This window comes from Trypanosoma cruzi, genomic scaffold, assembly GCF_000209065.1.
Source record: "Trypanosoma cruzi strain CL Brener 1047053516743 genomic scaffold, whole genome shotgun sequence".
Taxonomy (NCBI): Eukaryota; Euglenozoa; class Kinetoplastea; order Trypanosomatida; family Trypanosomatidae; genus Trypanosoma; species Trypanosoma cruzi.
In genome coordinates, this window is record NW_001849432.1 from 72731 (window position 1) to 93714 (window position 20984).

Below are 20984 nucleotides of genomic sequence, written 5' to 3' on the forward strand. Positions count from 1 at the left end.
ACAAAGAAGGAAAACAACAACAATACAGGGAAGAGTAGGCAGAAACAGAGGTGAAAAGGAAATGCAATAGGTCGAGTGCAAATTCCCCTTCTTTTTGTTTTTTGTTGTTGTTTTTGTTCCTCCTCTCGTCGGCAACGTAAGGCAAAAAAAAAAAAAAAAAAAAAAAAAAAACAGCCGCCCTCAGCCACAGAAGAATAAAAAAAAAAAAGAAAAAGAGAGAGAGATAGAGAGAGCAAGAGTACCGCCGCCACCATAATAACAATAACAATAATAATAATAACGCTACCAGCGGCTTCACTCATCCTCACTGTCCAATGAGAGCAGCAGTTGCTGTGTGCTTAACTGCTGTTCTGCACGCTTCATAGCGCTACTCGGCCCCTCAGACGTCTTTGCGAACGGGCTGGTAACAACATGCGGTTGTCGCGGGATCGTGACGTGACTGCGGGCCGTCTCGCTCCTCTGGTCACTCTCAATCCACATTGTCTGTCTCGGTGGTGTCATGGCGATGACGTAGTTTTCCTCCGTGTGCTTCTTCTCAATCGAATGGTCCGTCTCCACCCCACCGACTCGTTCCCTTCCGTTCACTGCCACTTCAAACGGGGCTGTCTCGGTGACCTCGCCAAGAAGGATGCATTGAATGATCCACTCCACTGACACAACAGGGACAGCAGGCAAATTGTGTTGACGCCGCTGCGCCAAGAGACGCTGCAGAACATCATGCGAGTCATGCCGTGACGCATTGCGGCCGTCACTCAACGCAGCTCGGTATGTCATGGGGTTCGACTGCGTCTCAGATGCGGACCCCGCTTTCGCACGGCGCAAAGCCCTTCGCCGCGGTTTTCGTCCTTTGACTTCCGCGGCTATTCCCACATCTTCTTGCTCCTCCTTTCGTGCCTGAGCGTCCGAGGCGGCGGCACCACATCTAAGATCAACAATGACGGACAGATTTAGACTCAACGCGCTGCGTGAGACAAATCCACCCAAAATGCGCACCAGCTCCATGAATTGATCAGCGTGGGCAAGGGGCGAGTGGCTGACAAGGGCAACCACCATCCCAAGAAAGATAGGCTTGTAATAGGGGCCAACGTCATGTTCAAAGAGACCGACAAGGCCCTTTTCAACGCCCGCATCCTTCCGCAGGGAATGCATTGGTATAGCACCAGATCTTCCTCCCTTCCCATCATTTTCTTCTTTACCACTCCCACCGCCGCTACAATTGGCATCGTCACTGTTGGTGACATGAGTGGAGTAAATGGGATGCAGATGCGCACGGATAATCTTTGGGAATGCCCCCAAGCCAATGGCATCGTAGAGCCACTGCGGTGTCAGTACAGGAATACCCAGCGCCTTGGCAAGCAGCACCATCGGTGTTAACTCCCCACGTCCTTCCAAAACAAGTTGCGTCGGCTTCCTCACACGACCAAACACACGTGGTACACAGACGCCGCCCAGCTGCTCAACAATATCGCATAGAAACTGAATACCGTCATCATCATCCCCAGCCACTGCAACACGGAGCTGTGGGGGCGACGTGGGAGGACGGAGGTGCGTCACACCATGACGGGTGCTGCACTTCGCAACCGGCTCCGAAGCAAACAATGGAGTGATGAGGCAAGTATCCGTGAAGGCCATCGTGAGCTGTGTCGCCCCCTCTTCATGTGTCCCGGACTCTGTCTTTCGCTCCTGCGCCTTGTTCCTCTTTTTACTCGGTGCCCCAGTCACGTGCCCGTCGCTAGCACTATCTGTGAAACACCGGTCACGTTTTCGCTGCACTGCCGGTATTTCTTCCGTTGAATTCGTCGCACGTCTCCTAACAGTCGCCGTGGGTAATGATGATGATGATGACACGGCGGCCCTTCCAGCAGGCATCGTGCCACCCAAAGCCTTCCTTCGTGCGCCCATGCAAGGCAGGGCCGAGGGATCCTTCGTACTATCCACGCCGAGATTTACTTCTTTGCTGCTGGTACTTTGCATTATGCCTCTATGCGTGCTTTTCACCGCTTCCTTGAAGGGTGTGGTTGATGCGCTCACATGGACGAGGGGGCTACCACTGCTGTTGCAATCGTCTGGCTGTAACGGCATCTCCCTACGTCTTCCTGCGCTGCTGAAACTGTTTTCACGTACCACTAATTCCATGCTATCTGCATCATCATCGTAATCAATAACAGAAGACACGGCCGTCGGTCTTGCGGTGGCTCCGTCTTGCCTCTCGGAGCCTTTTACACGGGAGGCCCCATCCTTCTCAACCTCCGCCTCCGCCACGTCATCAAGGTAAGGGATAGTTGACAGTCCCGTGGACGTCATGAATGTCGGCCGCTCCTCCTGTGGACCGCCCCCGATGCACCCCGTCTTTTTGGCCTCCTTCCTTTGCGCTGGGGCCATGCGTGGACGGACGAGAAAGCCTTCAACTGGCAGCCGCTCCATGCGTTTTACACACTCTTGCAGATACGCCGGCGTAACTATCGTCTTTCCATGCGCTGTTGCATTCTCAAGGAGCGATTCACTACCGCAGTGAAACACAATTAAATCCGCCGTAACTTCCGATAGTGTCAAAGAGGCACCGAGCTTACGAAGGGCTTTCTTTGCGTAATGCTTCGTGAGATCGCCATCATCCCCAAAAATACTCTCACGTACGTGCAGTAGCACCTTTACGTTGGTAAAGGGAAGCAAAGACGATGTCATTCACAAATAATAAGAGAAACAAACAAACAAACAAAAAAACACTACTGGCAACCAAAAAGTCAATACAACAACAAACAAATAAACCTGTTAAGAGGAAAGGAGGGGGGAAAAATCCCTCTCTTTCTCTTTCTCTCTCTCTGTGTGTGTGTGTGTGTGTGTGCGTATATATCTATCTATACGTGCAATGAAAGGAGCGTTGGCTGTCAAAGGCCAGTTGTGACGCAAAGCGGAGAAACGGTGATAAATATTGCCTGCTGTTTCCTCTGCAATGTAATTAAGCGGAGACGCAGACAAGATTAGAAAGAGAAAGAGAAAAGAAGTACAAAATAATAATAATAATAATAAATAAAAAATAAACATCCAATGACGCCCAATACATAAAACCACTGCGGCAAATACCGCTGCCCAGATCACTACATCACACAAACCAGAGACAGATGTATGCATGTTGCCGAATTCATAATCGTGCCATCTCTTTCTCTCTTTCTTTCTTTTTCTCTGAGGCACACAAAATCACACAAAACCGCATCTAAAAAATTCAAATGTAATTTACATCAATTTTGTTTCTTCGTTTCTCTCGTCTGTTGTTGTTGTTTCGTCCCCGTTGAGTGTCGCCCGCCACCACCACCACCACCACGAAAACCCCTCATCCGCATCATTCACTTCTCTGCTGCACAAGAGAAAGAAAGTGGAAGACACACACACACACACACAGAGAGAGAGAGAGAAAGAAAGAAATACGGCGAGGCTCCATCTCTTTTCTTTCGTCCTCTTAGTCCCTCCGTCGGTTTAAACAGATGCGTCGAGTGGGAAAGAACGAAAGAAAAAAAAAAAGTAAAGAATTCGTCCTTCCTAAGAGCCCTCATCGTCAGAATGAAACAAACAAACAAAACGAGAAAGGAATGCCGTGCTCACTCATCCAAGAACAGTTCATCATCGTTATTGCCCTGCAATTCCTCTGGCACCTTCGCTTCCGCGCCCACAGTCTCGTAGTCTTCAAATCCTAGAAGATTCTCCGCAAAGGCGCGGGCAGTGATGGTGTCTTCAAGCATGTCAAGCCGTACCCCCTCGCCCAGCAGCGATCGCAGTGCCGCAGAAATTTCCTCCTGCTGCAACGGTTCGCCATGCGTAGCTAGCAACTTAAAAAGTACATCCCGCGCAATTTGGCCTGTTTCCGCGTCCGCACCGAGCGCCCAGAAGGCAGACTCAATATCTTGGCGGGTAATGCCATAAATAGGACGGTAGTTGACATACAAACGCATAAACTGCGAGAACTTGAGTGGAATTTTCCCCACATCACACTCTTCAACCAATTCCTCTAAAGGGCCGTAAATGTTCGCTACCTCGTACGTCAGGCGACCAATTTCTAGCTCGGATGGGTAGTAGCCGAGCGCCCGAAAGAGATTGGGGAGCTGAGAGAAGGGAACAGCCCCCAACAACTCACGCTTCGCGGTTGTTTCCTCACCTTGAAGCCGAATTTGGGCGTAGTAAAAATAGTCCACAATCTCACGCATAAATTGTCCCTCTCGTCCGCCTTCGACGGCGGCTATAAGGTGATCCAGTGGAACCTCATCACCCCCCTCAATGAATGCGCTTTCCGCCAGCGCAATTTCGTTGGGGGGAGCAATTCCTTCACCATTCACACGCCATTGCATCACCGACTGGTCATCCCCGCCAGCGGTGAAAACGAAAGCGCCGTCATAAGATCTTGCAACACTGGTGATGTTGCCTGGATGGGCCACAACACCAGTTGACATACATGGGTCGCCCAGAAGTGGCAGCTTTACAAGTCCAATTACCTTCTCCCGTGTCGCATAGAATAAACATCGTTTTTCACTCCCTGGCAGCGAGGGAACTGTAAACATCTCCGACACGGGACCCCCAAAGGTTGGGGAGAGCACAGATTTAATGCACTGGCGACTCCAATCACTTAAAAACACCGTCATTTTGTAGTCGCTTGTTGCCACAAGAAGAAGATCATCTGGCGCGTCTTTATTCGCTTGCATGCGGCGTCTCATGTCTGAAACAAGCCCATTTTCTCTCACCCACAAGAACCCTGTGGGAGAAGACCCCTGTGTAATTTTATGCGCCGTTTGCACAAGCAAACCAGACTCTGGCTCTGAGTCAATCAGATCGTATTCTACCAGCCGTTTGTCCTCCCCCACAGAGAGAAGACGTTGTAAACCACCGTCGTCACCAAACTGGAGTCCAGAAATGGCCGCCCGATGTGTCTTGTGGCGACCCACGATATCCCACTCCATTGGCTTCTTTGTGTTGCCTTGCGGGTGATCAAATTCATAGAGACTAACACAGCCTGCTGAGTCTCCCGTGGCCAGTCGATTCCCAGCGTCTGAAAAGGCCATACGCGTGACACAGTCGGTTCGTTTGGGTTTAATGGATTTACGCTCCTCCAGTGTGGTCGCGTCGAGAAATTTCACAAGGCCGTTTGTGCAGCCAATGGCAAGGTAGACCCCTTGTGGATCATACGCCATGCAATTGATGTGTGATCCCTGAAAAATACTGAGCAGCAACACTCGTTTCGAGTTATAGTCCCATATATGCACATCACCACTATGCCCTGCAATTGCAAGCTGTGGAAGCTTCGGATGGGCGGCAATGCAGTGAATGCCTTTTTCCTGTCCCTGTACAATGAGTTTGCCGCGCAACAGCTCAGCGTTGCCCGTATGAAAGGCTTTACTCGCCACGTCAATGATCATGGCGTGGGCGGTAGAGATCATAAAATCGGGAGCCGAAAATTCCCCCACGGCAGTTGTCCCTACAAGTGCTGCCTTTTTCTGCGTTGTTGCCTTAAACTCTCTTCGCAGTTCATCCATCGCTTGCAGGGCAATAAATGGAGGCCGGTCAAAACTTATGGATGTCACGGCCCCACCGTTGAGGTCCTCAAACCACGCAACAAGACGCAATTTCGGGTCGAGGAATTTGACGTGCCCGTCAATGCCACCCGTGACAATGTAACCACTTGTCCATGTCAGAAACGAGACACCGGTTGAGTGGATCCGCACCATTTTAAGCATCGTCTTGTCCTGCTCCTTGGTGACACGATCACGTGGCTGCACCTCCCACAGAATCACATCGCCATCAACCGTCCCGCTGCATGCCATACTTGTCCCGGGAACAAACATCGTCTGTGTGAAGTTTCCCACCGCCACCTTCAGATTCTTTGCAAGAATCGGTGGAGAGTAGTACTTCAATTCGCGTTCTGCCCAGGACCAGAAAAGTACACGACGTAATCCATTCGTCACAATAAGGTGCGAATCATCTTCGGAGAAGCGAATAGACGTTTGCTCATCTTGTGCAGGAATCAATTGACGGTATTCCGGTATAATGTTGCTAGCTAACGCAAGATCTTCTATAAGGGTATCGGTGACACTATGCTCATCATCCACCTCGTTTTCTGCCGTCCACCCCCAGAGCATAATCTCCTGCGGGATGCGTCGATTCAGTGTTGCAATGTACATGCCATCGAGGCTCATCGCACACGCCACCACTCCACCGTATAGACCGGTAGGTATCGTACGTACAGGCGTGCCCGTTTGTGTTTCCCAGATGATCATCAGAGAACTGTCATACTCAACGTCACGCTCCTCCTGCTGCTCGATCCTCTCAACGCCAGTCGATCCCTGTTGTTGAATGCTGCTTTGGACAATCGAGTCTTTGCTAAAAGAGGATGAATTTGCCTGACCGGAGCCGCTATCCGCTGTCACAACAAACCGTCGGTTACGACTGCATGCGGATGCAATGATCATGTTGCGGTGGCCCATCAAGTGGCGTTGGGTATTCTGAACTGCATCGTAGATGACACCAATGTGCCCAATCGTGTAGAACACCACACGCTCTGACGGGGAAGTACTGAGATTGTGAATAACGGACCGAAAGTCCTTGTGCAGGCCAAAAGCCCACTCAAGTCTAAGACTCTCATGCGACGCCTCAGGCTCCGTGTGGCGCAGCACACGTTCAAAAATCGGCATTTTTCGCTCTTTCCTCTTATTCTCTGGGTCCACACACATATATGTATGCAATGAGAGCCCATGCCGCAACAGGGAATAATAAAAAAGGTAAAAAAAAAAACGTCACACATGCAAAGCGTACGCGTCAGATATCATCACAAGGAAAAACAAAATAATAATGCAACACATATGCAGAAAGCAAGTGGGAGAGAGAAAGAAAAAGAACGAGAGCGCATAAAATGTTTTTTCTTTAGATATATATATCTATTCTCTCTTTGTTTTTATTCTGGCGGTGAAAACGGCTTCCTTTTTCTTTATTATTATCATTATTATTCGTTCCCTTTCCCCCGCCCCCGCTTCTCCTCTTTGCTCCTCAACGCACATGCTTCTCCACCCTTCATTTTCTCCCCTACCGCTATTCTTAACTTTTAAGAAATAAATAAGCGGCTCCACACCTACACACAAATGGAAACAAAGACGCATTCGGATAGACTTCACCCGCGCCAACAAGAACAATAATAATAAATGCTGCAAAGGAAATGAGTGCGTGCGTGTATGTGCAGAGAAGAATACATGAGGAGGAAAAGAGGCGGGGCCACGCGGTTAACACCTCACGAGACAAACAGACACGCCGCTTCCAATACAAACACCCACACAACACCTGGACCCTAATCGATGCCATTTCCTTCACGCCCTCACCGGGCTACACGCAATGATGCAGGGGAGATGCAGACAGAGAGAGTGAAGACACACACACAAAAAAAAAAGTGGAGAAAGTAAGAAACGGATGGACATGTAAAGAACGCGGAGGGAATAATAATAATAATAATAGAAACCGCGCACGCTACCCCTCCAACATATCCCTCTTTTCTTTTCTCCTCATTTTCACCTCCCTTCTCCACCATCCTGTTTATCGCGGACAATTGTTGTTTATCGAAATGCACCGAGTTTGCGTGGACCACGTGGACTGGAAGTGTTGTTTTGGCCGTGACCGTGGCCGTGTTGCGTCTTTTCCTTCAATTCCTGACGTCCATGGCGTTCAATTTCCATCACATGACGACGAAGGAGGGCCGCGGTGTATTTTATCATAAGCGCATCTTTATAGCTTTCCGTGATGAAGTCATCGCGGCTACTCTGTTGACTTTTTTCCGCCAGAATGGTCTCGTAGTTCTCCACGACAGCGGCGCTCTCATTTTGTCTCTCACTTTTGTTTTTATTTCCCGCCACGAGGATGGCGCGGGCGTGTGAGATGGCCTGGTGGAGTTTGTTCTGCACGTTGAGTAGTGCGGCCTCCACCGGCCGCGGCTCGGCGTCGTTTCGACTGTTGTCTTTTCTGCCAAACTCCGTCTCTCTGCTCTCCGCCTCTAACGCGACGCGGTCAAGATTAGTGATGCGGTTCGTGGGGTACGGCATGCTGCCGTTGTAGAGGGTCTTCGAAATCATCTCGGCCAGAAGCACATTCATCGAAGGCGTTTCCGCCTCGATGGAGACGGTTAGTTGCTGCATCCGCTCACACTGAAGGGAGTCCCCGTCGTTCATGTTGCTTGTAATGTACGCCTCCCAGCGGATGCCGAGGTCCGCCGCGGTCGGCATACGCCCAAGCAACATGACGGCTTGATTGTGCGAGCGGATTTTTGAAAAACTCGCGCCGGGTGCCTGGCACCAGAGATCAAAGGCCCGCTCCTTCCCCGGCTCCGGCGTTGCAGCTGCATACCAACCGACGAGTGTGATGCTCGGAGTGTAGCACTTCTTCAGCGAAACACGCTCTTTGAGTTCCTCCGCGTAGGCCCGCGTGCGAACATCGCTCGTTGACTCATGTGTGCAAGGGATGTAGTCCGTGACGGTGATCTGATTGCCGCTGCGGCTCCCTACAAGATACCCGGCGGAGTTGCGACGTCGCTTTGCGTGTTCAACGATGGCCGCAGCGACAAATGGCGGAAGCACAAGTGTTCCCATCATTTGTGCCATTTCCCTTTTAGAAATCAAAGCACCCCTTTCACCCCCCTCCACACACACACACAGTCACACAACAACAAATTTTTAAACTAATAATAATAATAATAATAATCGCACAAGCTAATCCCTCGTTGTTGTTGCTGTTATTTTCGGTGTGTGTGTGTGTGTGTCGTATAGAAATGTGCGAATTATGAAGGCTGCAGCTGTCAATACATCGTTCATTACCCAATGTTTTGTGCATGAGGGATGGGGAAAGAGAGAAAAGGAAAGAAAGACGTCATTGCAGAACCATATACTTCAATTCAGTGCAATTGAAACTCCCCTACCCAACCCAAACATCATATGATGGAATAAACTCCTTTTTATCAGCAGGATGCACGCGTGTGGATACCAAAATATTGCCAGAATGAGTTTGGCTGCTCCGCATTCACCCCGTCTCTGTCATTACACATGCAGACATGTGCATAGTCAAATAGTTACTATTCCGCTAAACATTTCCCTCTTCACTGGCAATACACTGATCCATCCTTTGCTCTCTCTCCCTTTTCTTCATCACTTTATCTCCCCCTTTTCTTGCTATTCCCTCTTGTATCCCACACAACAGTGCACAGGCAAACAGTAACCCATGGAAATAAAAATAATGATAAAAATAAGACGGAGAAAAAGTGATCATAGTAATAATGTTAACATCATAAAATAAACGTTCTCAGTGGTGATGTCCTTCACCGGCCTTCTTGTACAAATCTTTTCCGGGCAGACTGTCGCCCTCCGGCTGCACATTGACGTCCTTCGGACCATACGCCGAGTAGAGTTTCTCTATGTCAGTAAAGCAGCGCACCCGCAGCTGGTCCTTCGCCGATAGTTTACGCACCTCCTCCAGTGTGCCACCCCACCGCATGATCATTGCCTTCTCCACGTGGTCAATGTCAAGTTTGTGCTCCTGATGCCAGCGGTGGTAAAAGTAAATAAAAGGGATCATCACGGCATACAACCGGTACTCCCCAGGAAGGGTCCAGTTCAGCGTGCCGTTCCACGCACGTTGAAAGTAGTACTCCCCAAGAGCGCGAAAACGCATAACAGGGCCGTGCAGGAAGTCCTTTGAAACAAACCTGCTGTTACGGTAGGTTGACATAAGCACCATTTTTCCTTCGTTACGCCCAGCTTTACCGTTTTTTTTTTTTTCCCCACTCTTTCCCTTCCTTATTCCCTGTCGCAATGTATGTATCTGTAACTGTACACACACACACACACACACACACCATTGATATATATATATATGTGGTCACACGGAAGTAAAAGTCAGAACCAACCAAACAAAACAAAAAAACATCAAACAAGAGAAAAAAGAGCAAACACTCAAATGAGGCCTAAGCACCCTCATTCCATTCAATTCTACATAACATGAATGTGAATAAAACATCCCACTACAATTCCGCCCACGCATATCTGGGGAAAACAATTTGTATAATGTACAATGAATAAACACATCACGTGTAAAAAATCGAAAAAAAAAAAAAAATCAGACGCGTGCGCATAAAGACAAGCATCTACAACCCTCTTCCCACACCATACACAAACAGACACACGAATATACACCGAAAATAGAAGACACTCCTCGAAGCCACCACTTCAAACGTTAGTGAATATGCAGGCCGCTGGATTCCACGTCGTAGACGGCACGATACCCATCAAAAAGCCGCTTGAGTGCCGCCACATACTTGTCGTGCCACTCCTGCAGGTCCTCCGGCGTCGGTTGGGGGATCTTTGGCACCGGCAACGGCTCCCCAACCACCACATAAATCGGGCGGCGGTGAGGCAGGACACCAAAGCAGTAATTGAACCAGCCACGACCAACAAACAGGGGGAAACCAAAGGACAAAACCTTGCGGAGGATCGCATTCACGCGTCTCCACCACCTGGAGCCCGCCGCACGGGGAATCCGGTAAACGTCATTTTCTCCAAACGCATACACAGGAACAAGCGGGGAGCCCTCCTGCAGTGCAATTCTCACAAATCCCCTCCGGCTCTGCAGGCTGAGCTCGTTGGTTCGCGGGCTCGCCAGGAGACTCTCCTTCGCACCCCCAACAACCAGCAAAACACTCTCGCCGGGCCCAGACCTCAGCGTGCGGCGGATGCAGTCCTCACTGGCGTCCCCGTTGCCGCAAAGACGCTGCAGCTCGCGCCAAAAAGGAATGTAGAAGTTGAGCTTGAGCGTTTGCGCGTGGATAATTATGCCCGGAAGAAGTGAGCTCACCGTCGCGTCGAGGGTGAAATTCGCTATCGCACCAAACCCATGTATGCCATGCGGGTGGTAAACAAAAAATAGTTCTTTTGGGGCTCAAACTTTTCACGCACGCGGCAAGGAATCACAAGGCGCACGGGGAAGTAGGCGCCGTAGTGGCGCCATATCTTCAGTCGTGTAAAGGCGGTATGCTTCCTCAACGGATGCCTGGGCTGTCCAAAGGTAAAGATGTGCACGAGGTACGCCACCATGAACGGCATGGTCCACCAATTCAGCAGCAGCGCCACCGTGAGCGCAAGGGAAACAGGAATAAGTGTAAAGAACAGAAACGCCGAAACCAAAAGCGTTTGGAGGCGGCGCTCGACCGGAACGCAAAAAAAGCGCCGCATTCTGCTCCTCTCGCCCTCATTCCCCGAATCATCGTCGTGGTCAAACGTATGCGCCTCGGGCCTCGGACCCACGTACTCCTCGAGCTGTCGTAGCGCGCAGTCACACGCGAGGATCTTCCCGTCCTGCCGCCTGCGGCCCTCCACGCCGGGGTGCAGGGGTTGAATGCCTGCACTGCCACAGTCAGCGTTGCCAAATATGGAGCTTTTCGACCCACTGCGGCTGCGCAGCCTCTCCGTCTCGCCCGTTGCAAGCCAGTAGGCCTTCCGAAGCTTCGACACCTCCCTCTGCGTGACAGGAAGGCGATCGCGTATCAAACCCTGCAGATGGTCACAGGCGCTAACAATCATGTCAAGTAGCTCGTGCATCTCCTCCGTGGTCGTCGGCTCCACGACATATTCCTCTGCCAGTGGGAATGCTGCCTGACTGTCGTGGTGATCGGCAGCCATTGCCGTGCCCTCGCCAAATTCCATTTCTGCGTTTTCCTTTTTTCCTTGGCCGCCATTCCTTCACCAATATACCGCCGTAACTCCCCGCCTTTGCTTTGCATCAAGCTAGAAATAATAATGAGAAAAGGTGAAGTGTTGAAAGAAGACGGCACAAGCAGCACACGTGACAGTGTGGCACACAAACCGGGCTTATTCTATTGGTTGATTTCTACCTGACTCCTTCCATTCCTTTCTGCCTTACAAGGACGACGCATCCTTTTCCATGTTTATTTCATCCTCCTCCTCATCCAAGAACTCGTCTTCCTCCGCCACTTGTGTCGCTAACGTCTCGCCTTCCGCTACCGCCGCTTCTGCCTCTTCTTCCTCGGCCCTGGCGCGCATTTCCGCCTCGATACTCTCCACATACGGCGCCAGGGCATCCTTCCACCACGTGGAAGGCGTCGTCCCATCGACTGCAAGTAGCTTCTCCGCCAGAGCCGTCGACGCCGCATCTACCACGTCTGACTGGAACGCCTTCAGGTCCTCCGCGTTCTTCGTGCGCAGCGGTTCGTGGAACTCGTACGACTTCCGCAGGCTGCGCACAAAGTATTCTTCCATGGCGTGGAGGCGCCGCTGTACCAACACCGCCATCTCCGCCTCACGGTCATATGTTGCCTCGTCCGCGTCCTGGATTGGCGTGTCCTTCAAGGGGTCGCCCACCTCCATGCCGCTGTCGAGCGGGGGAATTGGTAGCAATACCCCCGTCTCGAGGCTCATGCGCTTTTCCTCCAGCGCACCCGTTTCCTTGTTGCGCACCTTCACCAGATCCAGGTTACACAGCTCATTTGTTGACGGGTCAACGTGTCGCACCCGCGTAACGCTGATCGGGTGTTCCCGCTGCAACACCTGCTCCGGCCGCGTTTCTGACGCAGGGATCACAACGTCCTGCACGTTAATATTCTGCACGATGATCTCATTTTTGTACTTCACCACGGCAATGATCGCACCGCGCTGCCCTATGCCTTCGCCGCTCACTACCTCCACCACATCACCCGGGTACCAGATCCACGGTGTGATGACGTAATCCGGAGCAAAGTAGCGGTACCGTGAAGAAAGCTGCATCTTCTGATGTTTTTCCAGGTCTCGGCGAATCCACTGGTTGTGGTACGTGTGGTCCTGATAAAAATCACGTTCTCTGGGATGACGAATCGACTCCAGCAGCTCCAGCCGCTCGCGATCCCGCAAGTCAACTTTTTCGTCGCTGTAAACACCTCTGATAAGGCCCGGCTTGACATTTGGGCGGCGTAAAATGTTTGGACTGACATTATACGCGCGAAGCACCCGTTCAGGACGCTTGTAGAACTTGGAGCGTGTGCGAAAGCGAGCGTACATCTCTCCTGCCACCCACGACCACCAATACCCGCCTTACCCCTGCTTACAACTCCCCACAGTGGACGTATATGTAACTATGTATGGTCCCTATATAAGAATTGGCCTCCCTCCCTCCACAGGATTCAAGAGGGAAAAAGCAAACAGAGAACGAAAGAGGCAGCGCGTCCGTGAAGAAAAGATGGGCCACATATCTGTCGGCGAGACACAAGCAACGCATTAAAAAGACAATACGCAGCCGACACCACAACGCAAAAGCAAGAATATATATATGTACACGTACGTGGAAAAAAAAAATAAAGTGGTGGGTGGAGGGAAGGGACTCGCAGTAAGAAGTGTCTGTGGCGTCGACACCGTGGCTCTCTAAACCGCCCCAACCGTGGTAAACACTGAGATCAAACAATTTGCCTCCTCACACTTCCCCACTTCCTTTCAGTTTCTGCAGAGACGCACAAAAAGCGTGGCGCCCCGGTTAAGCAACACATGAAGTGACACAACCCTTCTTTATCCCCAAACCGAACTATCTGCTCCTATCCAAACCCTCATCCACTGCACCAAAAATATTGCTGTTCTACCTCCGTTTTTCTCATAAATCGCAAATAATAAAAAATCTGAAAAAAGAGCCCCCAATTTGTTCACTTGCCTCATGGCAACCCAACAATTACGCACACACCCTCCCCTCCCCCCAAAAAATATCCACCTCGAAACAGGATGCCACACACAACACAGACCAGACTCACACCCAACAAAAAACAGCTCCAAAACGTCACACGAATATACACCGAAAATAGAAGACACTCCTCGAAGCCACCACTTCAAACGTTAGTGAATATGCAGGCCGCTGGATTCCACGTCGTAGACGGCACGATACCCATCAAAAAGCCGCTTGAGTGCCGCCACATACTTGTCGTGCCACTCCTGCAGGTCCTCCGGCGTCGGTTGGGGGATCTTTGGCACCGGCAACGGCTCCCCAACCACCACATAAATCGGGCGGCGGTGAGGCAGGACACCAAAGCAGTAATTGAACCAGCCACGACCAACAAACAGGGGGAAACCAAAGGACAAAACCTTGCGGAGGATCGCATTCACGCGTCTCCACCACCTGGAGCCCGCCGCACGGGGAATCCGGTAAACGTCATTTTCTCCAAACGCATACACAGGAACAAGCGGGGAGCCCTCCTGCAGTGCAATTCTCACAAATCCCCTCCGGCTCTGCAGGCTGAGCTCGTTGGTTCGCGGGCTCGCCAGGAGACTCTCCTTCGCACCCCCAACAACCAGCAAAACACTCTCGCCGGGCCCAGACCTCAGCGTGCGGCGGATGCAGTCCTCACTGGCGTCCCCGTTGCCGCAAAGACGCTGCAGCTCGCGCCAAAAAGGAATGTAGAAGTTGAGCTTGAGCGTTTGCGCGTGGATAATTATGCCCGGAAGAAGTGAGCTCACCGTCGCGTCGAGGGTGAAATTCGCTATCGCACCAAACCCATGTATGCCATGCGGGTGGTAAACAAAAAAATAGTTCTTTTGGGGCTCAAACTTTTCACGCACGCGGCAAGGAATCACAAGGCGCACGGGGAAGTAGGCGCCGTAGTGGCGCCATATCTTCAGTCGTGTAAAGGCGGTATGCTTCCTCAACGGATGCCTGGGCTGTCCAAAGGTAAAGATGTGCACGAGGTACGCCACCATGAACGGCATGGTCCACCAATTCAGCAGCAGCGCCACCGTGAGCGCAAGGGAAACAGGAATAAGTGTAAAGAACAGAAACGCCGAAACCAAAAGCGTTTGGAGGCGGCGCTCGACCGGAACGCAAAAAAAGCGCCGCATTCTGCTCCTCTCGCCCTCATTCCCCGAATCATCGTCGTGGTCAAACGTATGCGCCTCGGGCCTCGGACCCACGTACTCCTCGAGCTGTCGTAGCGCGCAGTCACACGCGAGGATCTTCCCGTCCTGCCGCCTGCGGCCCTCCACGCCGGGGTGCAGGGGTTGAATGCCTGCACTGCCACAGTCAGCGTTGCCAAATATGGAGCTTTTCGACCCACTGCGGCTGCGCAGCCTCTCCGTCTCGCCCGTTGCAAGCCAGTAGGCCTTCCGAAGCTTCGACACCTCCCTCTGCGTGACAGGAAGGCGATCGCGTATCAAACCCTGCAGATGGTCACAGGCGCTAACAATCATGTCAAGTAGCTCGTGCATCTCCTCCGTGGTCGTCGGCTCCACGACATATTCCTCTGCCAGTGGGAATGCTGCCTGACTGTCGTGGTGATCGGCAGCCATTGCCGTGCCCTCGCCAAATTCCATTTCTGCGCTTTATTTACCCACTATTTTGTTTTGCTTTGTGTGTACTTTTGGCAATAAATCATGTTTGTGAAGGGAAGAAAAAAATGCGAAAACAATGGATGTTGTGGCGTTATAGCAGTTTACATGTCTCTGTGAGTGCTGGGTCGGCAAGGACAGCACCGCGCTCCTTCATATGAGAGAAATGTGAGTAACTTCTGGCATTGGGGAGGGGTGAGGACAACAGACGCCATATCAGGCAGTGCGTCACATGTGTAGAAGACTTTCACTTACCCTTCTTCTTTTCTTCTTTGTTTTTGCTTTCCCACTCTCTCTTTATTCTTTTGCTCTTCCATGTCATCGCCGTCTTTGTTGACGGTGGTGGTGGTGGTGGTGAGGCTACCAGAACTTCCACCACGATCTTTTGCCGTCGCCAAGGTGTTTTTCCATGCATGTCATGTATGCGCGCAGCTCCGACTGGCATTGCAGCAGTGCCCGTTTGGCACTTGTTGTGTCGGTTGGGGTTTTCATTAGAGCATTCTGCTCAAAGCAGGAGAAAAAGAGGTCTGTCGATGCTGTGCATTCCTTAAGACTGGTAGGGAAGTAAGGCGGCAACCGAGTTACAGGTATATCCGCACTCGTGGCACTGGCTGTCATTGCCAAGTGAAAAAAAAAAAATAATAATACTAATAATAATAATAGCCTGCCTTCTCCTTGTATGGTGTAGGGTATATGTATGTGTTTAAAAATATATATGTGTGTCTGTGTCTGTGTGTGTGTGTTTAAATACACCCTCATATAGCCATATTGCAAAATAAAATAAAATAAGAGAAAAAGAGGGAAAAAGAAGTACTTGTACATATATACATACATCCATCATGAGTGCAGAAATCCTCCCTGCGACTGTTACCCACCAATGGATAAATCCTTGTAAATATTTGTGCATGTACGCCACGAGCACGCCTATCAGGATGCCCGACCACCAAACGCTACTGTGCCGTCTGGCTTGATTGTCACCTTCACCTTGTCGTTTATCTGCACAGAGTCATTGACGCTAACAACGCCATCACACTCCTTGAATGACGCCATCTTGTACATCCCCTTTAAAGAAATCTTCTCGACCGTGTAGTTGTAACTAGACGGCATCACCACCTCTGCCCAGATATCCTTTGCGTCAGACGAGTCCTCATCGTCAGGGATGATGTGTAGAATGTCAACAGGCATGCCACAGCAAAGAAACTTCTGCTGCACATCTGGCAGAGAGTCGCCAGGGATGTTCACTTCCTTTCCCGCATCTGAGGCGTGCTCTGGGTACACAAAACATGCCATATCGTCATCATCAAACCCACTAAACAGGAGTCGCACCCGCTCCGCCCGCACCTGTGCAAAGTCATGCCCCTGTCCTGCCGTCACTTCCTTCTTGCGCCCCGTACCTACTTCAACAAGTTTGATGTTGAAAGAGGCGGCATTTTGCCCCTTCTGCGAGCGTGTGTTGGCCAGAACTCGATAGTAACGCTTGTCGATCGCAATGATCATGCCGGCACGTGCCTTGTCCGCAAACACCCCACGCTGCGCGTAAAAGAGTGATGTGGAACATGAAAGGGTTTTGTTACTGCCAACACCAACGCCGATGCCAAGTCGGAAGGATACGAGGTGCCGCCGCAACATCTTGCAGCTGCACACACAGTCTCTCTCTTCCTTTCCACACAATTAGTCCTTTAACCTCCCCTTCTTCCAATTATGTATGTATTCGTTTCCCTCTCAGTGAGAGTGACAGAGAAAGAAAGAGACTTCTGTCATGCATGACAAACACATGTAGAACAAGAAGGAGCGATGAGAACCCAATACCGCAAAAATCCAATGGGTTCTCACATCATACAAGACAAGAAGTCAAAAAGTGTGGTAATGATGTAAAGTACATAAATATGAGCTTTTGAAAAGAAGACATCCAAATGGGGGGTGGGGGTGGGGGGTCATCTCGTCCACATCATAATGTGAAGACTTCCTTCTACTCTTCTCTCTCTCCCTCTCTCCTTCTTTCTTTTCCCCTCTAACTTTTATTTTATTTTATTTTTTTTTCCTCGCCAACCTTCTGATAATTCCATATTTCAACTTGTTTTGTAATTTACATCCGATATAAAACCCAACAAACACACAAAAGAAGTAGTCATGTCTATTTGTCTTCTCCCCTTTTTCTTTTTTTCTCCCTTTTTTTTTTTTGTGTGTGTGGTTCCACCTTCATGAACGCAACTCCTCAAAGACAGGCAACGGGGCCTCATGCGTGACACGTTTTCGTAAAAGTCGCCGCATCGGTCGTGGTCCCTTCCCGCCGTAGTCGCATACATATCCCGCAAAGTCCAGCAAAATGCCTTGGGCTTCAAACACCTTCTTGAAGCGTGTTTTGCTAAGAAAGTACTGCTCTGCCAAAAGGGCAAACTTACGTGGCATGAATTCCCACACCGCATGCTTAATGACACCTTCCACAGGATCGATCAACTGTGCCGGTGTCGTGCAGACCTGCCAGTTGACAAGTCCCTCCTCGACGGTCGTTTTGGCCTGCGAAAAGCGTTTCACCTCAAAGTAATGATCCACATATTGTGCCCGAAGGAGTGTCTGTGGATGGAGCCGAAGTCGCTCATTAAGGGTGACGTTCAGATATGCATGCTCGGCAATTTGGTGGGCACGATAAATAATTTTTTCCGCCTCCGTTCGAAGTTTCCTCACCATCACGGCCGTCACGGCGCGGTCCTCCTCGGGAATCATAGGTTCTTTCACTGAACCATGTAGACAACCATGCATATACATAACGACATGTGTAAGACTATTTCGGTCATCATACACCTTGACGTGGTTGACGCGGAAGGATGAGAAGAGAGGCAAAAGCCACTCCCGATCATAAGGGTACATCGAGAGGTCACTTACATCCAACCCATCCGCGGCATTATGGATCTCAAACAACACCGCGTTATCCGGTATTGGGAAGGCCTCTTCATCTGTCCAGTCAACTCTAGGACGTACCAAAGCAAGAAACGGAAATACGTACCACTCATTTGGAGGCATTTCCCGTATGTATTGAAGTTCATCATGAGGGACCTCCTTAATGGCGTAGTACAACGGCAAAATAGGCGTATCCACCGAAGATTCCGGGTCGTTTGCATGCGTACCGACAATAAGCAGCAATGTTGACACAGTGAAGGCCCACTTTTTTAGACCCTCTGGATCGCCCGTACGAAAGCTGCTATAGATTTCCTGTGCCAGCGAAAACTGGGGTGGTTCACTGATCAAGAATGTACGGGCAATGTCAATAGGCTCCATGGTAAAAAGGCGAACGGCCAACAGGACTGTACCGGGGATATGTGGATACAATGAACCGTAAAGCATATTCAGTACATCCTGAAATATAATAACCGCACCTACTTTTACACCCAGGTTTGTGGCAATCTCACGGTAGAGACCCAGTAACTGGTGTCGTCGTTTGACCGAATGGATGGCACCTTCCACAATCGTCTTCAGTAGCGGTCCAAATGATTCATAATCGCGAAAGGCGGAGTTGGCAATATGCCACTGAAGCGCAATAGGGTATGGACAACGTTCATATGTGGATTCCCATATATGATCCACCTCCTCCATGGAAAGTTCCTCCGCCACATGTGCGTCAACGTCTTCTAATCCACTAATTTTGTCCAACTCCGAGATAAGTAACTTGTAATCCTTAATTTCCTCCAACACATGTCTCTTTTTCACCTCCGTGGAAGACACGAATACCTGTTTCAGGATCCTGCCACCCTCAGCATGCTTTACCACGCCACTTATCTTGATTTTCGACGAGTTCTGTGCCAGTTTGTCGGGGGACATCAGTCTCAGGGAGCGTGGAACGACGATCGCCACGAGCTGTTGTGCCTCTACACGATGAACGCATTTGAGCAGCAGCAACTGCTTCCCAGGGCCTTTCCCTTTTTTCGCCCCTTCACCGGACCAGTAGCCACGGAACTGCCGCAACGACTTCGTGGCCTGTATGGGTGAAAATTCAGGCGTAAAGAGGGAGGCCTTGCCGCGAAATCCGGGCAGGTACAGCTGAAGCATGTCCCCCTCAACAATCGGGACGGTGCATCGGAACTGAATGCTGAGGCTCACTTCTACGCGTGGGATGGCAGGTGTGATGACCAATGCTGTGTCCAGCATTTCCGCAGGGCGCATGTCTGTCGATTCAGTCTCGCCCGCCACCTCTATTCGGCCCGAGGATCCCAAAGTGGCAAATACATCAACAGGCCCCTTCTTTTTACCCTTCGCCATGCCTGTTTACTTCTATCTCCCTCCCCCTCTTTATTTTTATGTTGGTGGTTCCTTCTCTCTCCACTCCCGGACTTATTTTCGGTTGTTTAGGCGGATGCTTCCTTAATTTTCCTTTGTAACTTCCACGTGCCACTACTCTTTTTCCCCTCCCCTCGTCTGCTTCTCTTCCTGTAGCAGCAGCTGTATGTGCAGCAGCCGTGTATATGTGTGTGTGATCAGAGAGGTGGAGGGTGCAAAAGACGCAGAAAGAAAAGATAATAGCGTACGGCGTGAGAGCAAGAGAAAGTGGGGAAAATGAGGAATGAGTAAAAGAAGGAGGGGGGAGGGAACACTCTCTCGTCTGTTCTTCTCTTATAGCAGTACAACGTGAGAGCAAGTACAAGGAGCATCCATCGCTATTCGTAAACACACCCACGCACAGTTTCTCTCTCATACTCACTCTCTCATTCTATCCGTCTCCTTCACTCTCTTTCGCCTTCTACCCCTTTCTATTTTTCTCTTGTCAGGCCGCGTCTTCTCGGTACGTTACAGACGCGTTCACTCGATGGAAATTTGTGGTAAATGAGCGCAACTTGACCTCACTGCTGCATGGTATGAGGCGTGGGTCACTCAGTTCCCACGTGTTGGACGGCAACTCCGCGTCCATCTCGGTGTACACAAGAAGGTCAAAAACGCAACCCTCCGGCAACAGGGGCAGGTACGCCACAGAGGCGGTGATTTGCCGCATCACCGCCTGAATTTCACGTTGAAGCTCAGCATCCGTCCTTGTCGTGGCAATCACGCCTTTTGTGTCCTCCGCCAAGATGTCAAAAGCCCATCGCTCCACCACCACATTGCTTTCTGCGCCGTCCGCCACTATCATGACCAACTTGCGGACTTTATCGGCAGTCACCCACATGGCTACTTGCTGCAGCAGCTCCGCAAGGTAGGCATTCAAGTCGCTATCTGTTGAGATCATCAATGGGATGCCATACCTCTTGACTTGCTCAAAGACCTCCTGTGGGTACACCCCCCGTTGGTACAAGATGCTGTATATCGCAAATCCCAGAAACTCTGTGACCATCGCAACGCTCCCCTTAAAAGTAATGGTTTGAACAGCCTGCGACATCTTTTGTCCCCTCCTCACTCCCTCAGCTCCTCTGCCTGTGTATAATGTGTGAACTTTCTCTACTTGTGTCTATATATATATATATACGCATATAGGGGGGAGGTAAAGGAGAGTGGGAACGGGTTGCCTGCTAGAAGATTCAAGAAAAAAAAAAATTGTAAAAAAAGGATAAATCGCGCTCGCACTCCAACAACAACAACAACTAAAGAAATACATAGTAGGGAATATCAACCACACACACCAAGAAGACGCATGCCCACCCAACG

General features: G+C 50.5%; 10 protein-coding genes and 1 pseudogene across 10 annotated transcripts, besides 23 other annotated features; all 11 read right to left on the minus strand.

Moving 5' to 3' along the window:
* Window positions 1-5556: part of a sequence feature (heterozygous, non-Esmeraldo-like haplotype) that runs on past the window's edge.
* Window positions 144-171: a microsatellite.
* Window positions 192-239: a sequence feature (GA-rich).
* Window positions 253-280: a microsatellite.
* Window positions 295-2682, minus strand: Tc00.1047053510421.190 (hypothetical protein, conserved; the record flags this gene model as incomplete). Its single annotated transcript, XM_814071.1, has 1 exon — window positions 295-2682. The coding sequence occupies one exon, from the start codon at window positions 2680-2682 to the stop codon at window positions 295-297; it is 2388 nt and encodes a 795-aa protein (XP_819164.1).
* Window positions 2699-2723: a microsatellite.
* Window positions 2821-2845: a microsatellite.
* Window positions 3008-3027: a microsatellite.
* Window positions 3156-3182: a microsatellite.
* Tc00.1047053510421.200 (hypothetical protein, conserved) lies at window positions 3594-6710 on the minus strand (the record flags this gene model as incomplete). Its single annotated transcript, XM_814072.1, has 1 exon — window positions 3594-6710. One exon carries the CDS (start codon window positions 6708-6710, stop codon window positions 3594-3596), a length of 3117 nt encoding a protein of 1038 aa, XP_819165.1.
* Window positions 5557-5923: a sequence feature (areas merged during assembly that could not be assigned to a particular haplotype. This can correspond to areas where the two haplotypes were merged or to regions with more than two copies in the genome that were merged during assembly.).
* Window positions 5924-11369: a sequence feature (heterozygous, non-Esmeraldo-like haplotype).
* Window positions 7581-8618, minus strand: Tc00.1047053510421.210 (hypothetical protein, conserved; the record flags this gene model as incomplete). The annotated part of the gene is made up of 1 exon (XM_814073.1): window positions 7581-8618. The coding sequence occupies one exon, from the start codon at window positions 8616-8618 to the stop codon at window positions 7581-7583; it is 1038 nt and encodes a 345-aa protein (XP_819166.1).
* Window positions 8697-8718: a microsatellite.
* On the minus strand, window positions 9313-9747 carry Tc00.1047053510421.220 (hypothetical protein, conserved; the record flags this gene model as incomplete). Its single annotated transcript, XM_814074.1, has 1 exon — window positions 9313-9747. The coding sequence occupies one exon, from the start codon at window positions 9745-9747 to the stop codon at window positions 9313-9315; it is 435 nt and encodes a 144-aa protein (XP_819167.1).
* Window positions 9842-9865: a microsatellite.
* Window positions 9914-9959: a sequence feature (A-rich).
* Tc00.1047053510421.240 lies at window positions 10242-11708 on the minus strand (annotated as a pseudogene).
* Window positions 11370-11411: a sequence feature (haploid, non-Esmeraldo-like haplotype).
* Window positions 11412-14122: a sequence feature (haploid, Esmeraldo-like haplotype).
* On the minus strand, window positions 11922-13055 carry Tc00.1047053510421.250 (hypothetical protein, conserved; the record flags this gene model as incomplete). Its single annotated transcript, XM_814075.1, has 1 exon — window positions 11922-13055. The coding sequence occupies one exon, from the start codon at window positions 13053-13055 to the stop codon at window positions 11922-11924; it is 1134 nt and encodes a 377-aa protein (XP_819168.1).
* Tc00.1047053510421.260 (diacylglycerol acyltransferase, putative) lies at window positions 13875-15341 on the minus strand (the record flags this gene model as incomplete). The annotated part of the gene is made up of 1 exon (XM_814076.1): window positions 13875-15341. The coding sequence occupies one exon, from the start codon at window positions 15339-15341 to the stop codon at window positions 13875-13877; it is 1467 nt and encodes a 488-aa protein (XP_819169.1).
* Window positions 14123-15002: a sequence feature (heterozygous, Esmeraldo-like haplotype).
* Window positions 15003-15050: a sequence feature (haploid, non-Esmeraldo-like haplotype).
* Window positions 15051-20984: part of a sequence feature (heterozygous, non-Esmeraldo-like haplotype) that runs on past the window's edge.
* Window positions 15717-15974, minus strand: Tc00.1047053510421.264 (hypothetical protein, conserved; the record flags this gene model as incomplete). Its single annotated transcript, XM_814085.1, has 1 exon — window positions 15717-15974. One exon carries the CDS (start codon window positions 15972-15974, stop codon window positions 15717-15719), a length of 258 nt encoding a protein of 85 aa, XP_819178.1.
* Window positions 15994-16018: a microsatellite.
* Window positions 16046-16099: a microsatellite.
* Window positions 16284-16985, minus strand: Tc00.1047053510421.270 (hypothetical protein, conserved; the record flags this gene model as incomplete). The annotated part of the gene is made up of 1 exon (XM_814077.1): window positions 16284-16985. The coding sequence occupies one exon, from the start codon at window positions 16983-16985 to the stop codon at window positions 16284-16286; it is 702 nt and encodes a 233-aa protein (XP_819170.1).
* Window positions 17329-17369: a sequence feature (CT-rich).
* Window positions 17373-17396: a microsatellite.
* Window positions 17556-19610, minus strand: Tc00.1047053510421.280 (hypothetical protein, conserved; the record flags this gene model as incomplete). Its single annotated transcript, XM_814078.1, has 1 exon — window positions 17556-19610. One exon carries the CDS (start codon window positions 19608-19610, stop codon window positions 17556-17558), a length of 2055 nt encoding a protein of 684 aa, XP_819171.1.
* Window positions 20032-20110: a sequence feature (CT-rich).
* Tc00.1047053510421.290 (rev7, putative) lies at window positions 20113-20718 on the minus strand (the record flags this gene model as incomplete). Its single annotated transcript, XM_814079.1, has 1 exon — window positions 20113-20718. One exon carries the CDS (start codon window positions 20716-20718, stop codon window positions 20113-20115), a length of 606 nt encoding a protein of 201 aa, XP_819172.1.